General features: G+C 44.2%; 1 protein-coding gene across 1 annotated transcript in view; it reads right to left on the bottom strand.

Annotated features, from left to right (window-relative positions):
• LOC143274654 (uncharacterized) overlaps positions 1-5000 on the bottom strand; it is a 218904-nt gene that overhangs the window by 65516 nt on the left and 148388 nt on the right. Inside the window, exon 9 of the mRNA XM_076578527.1 lies at positions 1262-1350. Coding sequence (XP_076434642.1) covers positions 1262-1350 — 89 coding nt within the window. The remainder of the gene's footprint in view (positions 1-1261; positions 1351-5000) is intronic.

The following is a 5000-nucleotide window of genomic DNA, read 5'->3' as shown; positions in this document are numbered from 1 at the left end:
CATCCCTACACCTTATTGTGTGCTCTCTGCTAAGGGAAAATCATCCAATGGAAACTTATAAAGTTTGTAACATTGCTTTAACAAGCAGTCTCCATACAGGATAACTTATTAATAAACTGGGCCAAGTAATTTGAGGAAGTGACTGGGTTTTGTTCCAATGTACCTTTTATTTACCTGTGTGCTAGCTGAATCGGAAGCGTAAGCAGCACTGGCTTGAAGTTGTGTACCTTGTGAATGGAGAGAGTTACCACTCTTTACTATTTTGTTAATCATTTCATCTCCTGGCCTCATTATTTGTTAATTTCCAAACAATTCAAGGTCGGGGTATAATCGCTCGAAAATGGTGACAGTTGTGGTCGTCCAGTGCCCGCCGATACTCCAGAGAAGGTGTTCCTGATTAAGGTCAACGACTGAGGGGAATTCCGAGAATTACCTATAATAAATAGCAATAGCCGAGTGGTTAAAGCGTTGGACTTTCAATCTGAGGGTCCCGTGTTCGAATCACGGTAACGGCGCCTGGTGGGTAAAGGGTGGAAATTTTTCCGATCTCCCAGGTCAACATATGTGCAGACCTGCTAGTGCCTGAACCTCCTTCGTGTGTATACGCACGCAGAAGATCAAATACGCACGTTAAAGATCCTGTAACCCATGTCAGTGCTCGGTGGGTTATGGAGACACGAAAACACCCAGCATGCATAAAAAAAATGTTAGTAAAAAAGGGTCAAAGTTATGACCGCTGAACATTAATGGAAGACGAAGAAGAAGAAGAAGAAGAAGAAGAAGAAGGACCAGAGAATGCACTCTACATTTCAACGGGAAATATCAATGCCATGATGATCGTAGCCTTTGGAGCCGCTGTGCCCCTCATTGCTTCAATGTGAAAAAACAACAACAATAAAAAGTACACAAACAACAACAACTTCTCTCAGACAACCAATAACCCCCCACCCCCTCGCCCCCTTCCCGCAACCCCTCTCCCTCCATAACAAACTTCTCTCAGACAACACAGACAACATTGTGCAATTTTTCACAGACAGACAGACAACGTCAAAAAGACAGATGAAAAAAAAACAGCAACAACTTTTCGTTCTCTCAGACCACCGACCAAGCATCCCCTCCTCCTTCCCCCAGTACCCCCCCATGACGCGAAGTCACCCCTATCCGCACCCCCCCCCCCCCCCCCTACCCCTCACTTCTCCCAAGCCCCCTTGACAAACTGACACTTCAAAGACAAGTTACACACACTTACACTTACACTTACCTGGACCACACGTAGTCATACCAACGCTGCACGCGTTTTTGCAGGTCTGAGGGCACGTTGTGAGTTTGCATGTAGACTTTGGCTCCATCCTGAAAGAGAGAGAGAGCACACTGAACACTGAACACTTTAATGTCAATAGCTTTACAGCCCTAATGACATGGGGGGTTCATAATACAAATAACAACATGCATCAATAGTAATGACGGGCGCAATAGCCGAGTGGTTAAAGCGTTGGACTGTCAGTCTGAGGGTCCCGGGTTCGAATCACGGTGACGGCGTCTGGTGGGTGAAGGGTGGAGATTTTTACGATCTCCCAGGTCAACATATGTGCAGACCTGCTAGTGCCTGAACCCCCTTCGTGTGTATATGCAAGCAGAAGATCAAATACGCGCGTTAAAGATCCTGTAATCCATGTCAGCGTTCGGTGGGTTATGGAAACAAGAACAAACCCTGCATGCACACCCCGAAAACGGAGTATGGCTGCCTACATGGCGGGGTAAAAACGGTCATACACGTAAAAGCCCACTCGTGTGCATACGAGTGAACGTGGGAGTTACAGCCCACGAACGCAGAAGAAGAAGAAGAAGAATCAATAGTAATAATATTGATAAAAACCAAAGCCAAAACGAAATCAATCAACCTGTGCAACAAAGTGCAGTTCGACCATCCATTCAAAGTAATGGCATGTAGTGAGAAATAAAAACAAAAAACATATATAAATGTATAACATAAATATTTTCCATATGAGAATGACAACACAGATTTTCAATTTTCACAATGAGCAACACCTGATACTATTTTATTATTGTTGTTTTTTTTCGTCGCATGTTATTCGCTTCGGCAATATATTTTGCAAGTGACTGTAGTGAAGTTTACTGATTTAGATTAAGCACTCCAAAAAATATCTTCATTCTTTGCTAAATTTGTTTTAAAAACAACACATTTTTTCTCGAATATCGTCATAAGCTTTACAAGTAAACAAAAAAATGTAATTCATCCTCCCTTAAATGACCGCACAGCGGACAAGGGGAGAGTAACGAGGGCTCAGTTTGAAACCACTTTTCATAAGCATTCAAACCAATCGTTCTCGTTCTAAATCTGGCGAGACTTGTTCGGTGCCAGAGAGAGAGAGACAGAGAGAGAGAGAGAGAGAGAGAGAGAGAGAGAGAGAGATTAAAACAAGAGAAAATAAGAGTTTAACATGCTGATCCCTCAATGAGTGATCAAACAATCATACATCACGCTGGGTTATTGTGTTATCATCAGGAGAGAGAGAGAGTAGAGAGAGAGAGAGAAGAGAGAGAGAGAGAGAGAGAGAGAGATATATAGACACACACACACGCGCGCGCGCGCACACACACATACACACACATATATATATATATATATATATATATATATATATATAGAGAGAGAGAGAGAGAGAGAGAGAGACCGACCGACAGACAGACAGACAGACAGACGACAAACAAATAGACAGACAGACAGACAGACAGAGAAACTGACAAATGAACAGAGACCAATCACATGACTAATTAGACTATAATTATGACGAATAAACGAACAACCTAAGAAAAGATTAATCTGAATGACAATCTCCATACACTGGTTCCACCTCGAAGTGATTCAAGGCTTAAACTGACACAATTCTGAAGCAAAATCAACAATTATATTATACATGTGTATGCGTTCGCGTGACGTGAAGCCTGACTGAGTGACACAGGAAACGAATAATAATAATAATAATAATAATAATGGTATTTATATCGCGCTGAATCTTGTGCAGAGACAAATCAAAGCGCTTTCGCACCAGTCATTCACACGCATGTATAACTCTAAAACTGGAGAAACTGAAGACAAGGAAGAGGCAGGGAAGGGAGGCTTTTTTGGGAAGAGGTGGGTTTTAAGGCCAGGCTTGAAAGAGCTGAGTGCGGAGACTTGACGAAGCGAAAGAGGAAGTCCATTCCAGGAAACGAATGACGAGCGCACAAAGGAAGCTCTCAATCGCCTCTACTCAGGTAGGCAGCCTGTTGTGCAAGAAAAAAAGACTCCGTGTCCGTAAAGCGTTAACAGCTTGGTCTCTGACCGTAAGGTGTGAGGTATATAAGTAAATAAGTATCCAATATGACATGCTGGAGACATTTCTAGCGACAGTCGGATTGCAATTCCTTTTTAACAATAGCAGAGATATGTAGAGACTGAAAGAATTTGTCACGGATTTCAATGATTAAGCCTGAAATCTTTTATACACATGCACTGAAGCTTGGAATTTGAGGTCTGCATGAGAAACTGAAATCTGTGTGACATTCCAGCCTAGTCTCAGCGGAATCAGAGCTGAACAATGGAATAACCATCGTTTGTGGGGGTAGCTTTGGAAATGATATGAATACTGAAATTATGTAAGTACTGGCAGCCAGAACAGACGGGTAAAACAGACAGAAATGTTTTGAAAATGGGACAGTTTTGACAGGTAGAAAACGTCAGAAACATAATAATCCAAGACCGGATTCAGCATAAAGGTCGAAGGCAAAAAACCCCGTAGCCTTTCACGTCCATTTGGGGCAGTGAAATCATATTGATGGATTGATTGATTGATATAGATACTTATATAGCGCCTATCCTCGGTCGGAGACCAAGCTCTAAGCACTTGACAAACACGGAGTCGTTTACACAACAGGCTGCCTCCCTGGGTAGAGCCGACTGACGGCTGCCATTGGGCGCTCATCATTCGTTTCCTGTGTCATTCAATCAGATTTCAAGCACGCACACCTACACACTCAGACGAACATGTAACATTTAACATTTTACGTCTATGACCGTTTCGTTTATTTACCCCACCATGTAGGCAGCCATACTCCGTTTTCGGGGGTGTGCATGCTGGGAATGTTCTTGTTTCCATAACCCACCGAACGCTGACATGGATTACAGGATCTTTAACGTGCGTAGTGGATCTTCTGCGTGCGTATACACACAAAGGGGATTCAGGCACTGGCAGGTCTGCACATTATGTTGACCTGGGAGATCGGAAAAATCTCCATCCTTTACCCACCAGGCGCCACCGAGATTCGAACACGGGACCCTCAGATTGAAAGTCCAACGCTTTAACCACTCGGCTATTGCGCCCGTCATATCCACTGTGTCTAGGGGTCGACATAGGAAGGGGGGGGGGGGGGCCCTGTCCTTCCTCTCCTTTCGCCACCGTTCAAACCTTCCCCGACTGAAGTCCTGTAGCCATTCAAACCAAACGTGAGTGAGCAAATTCGGAAAACAGTACCCTTCCGAATGGAGACAACACTATGCCGAAACGTGGTCTTGAACTCGCGATCAGTAATCCGGTTTCGGATCGACCAGCAAAAGATTTCTATTGGGGGGAAAAAACAAAACAAAAAAACCCCGGGAAACTCTTGGCACGGGAGGCTTTGTATGGGGTAGACCACGGCTTTCCTCGTCAGGAGCAGTGAGATCTAAGCGGAGTAACTGAGTTTTGAGATGTGGACGGGAGACTTTCAGGAAAATGAAGGGTGGGTAAGAAATTACCCCGGTGTCAATGCCCGCATCCCGCAGACGAGAGCTGATCTGGTAGCCCTGCCTGGAAGTGGTTGGTATTGAGCTACTTGGTGGACTTGTTCATATTTGCCCACGAACAGGAGAGACAGACAGACACACACACACACACACACACACACACACACAGACAGAGAGACAGATATGGGAACAATAAGGAAGATGGACAGACAGA

Source organism: Babylonia areolata, chromosome 29 (assembly GCF_041734735.1).
Source record: "Babylonia areolata isolate BAREFJ2019XMU chromosome 29, ASM4173473v1, whole genome shotgun sequence".
NCBI classification, from domain to species: Eukaryota; Metazoa; Mollusca; class Gastropoda; order Neogastropoda; family Buccinidae; genus Babylonia; species Babylonia areolata.
This window is presented reverse-complemented; position numbering and strand designations above follow the sequence as displayed.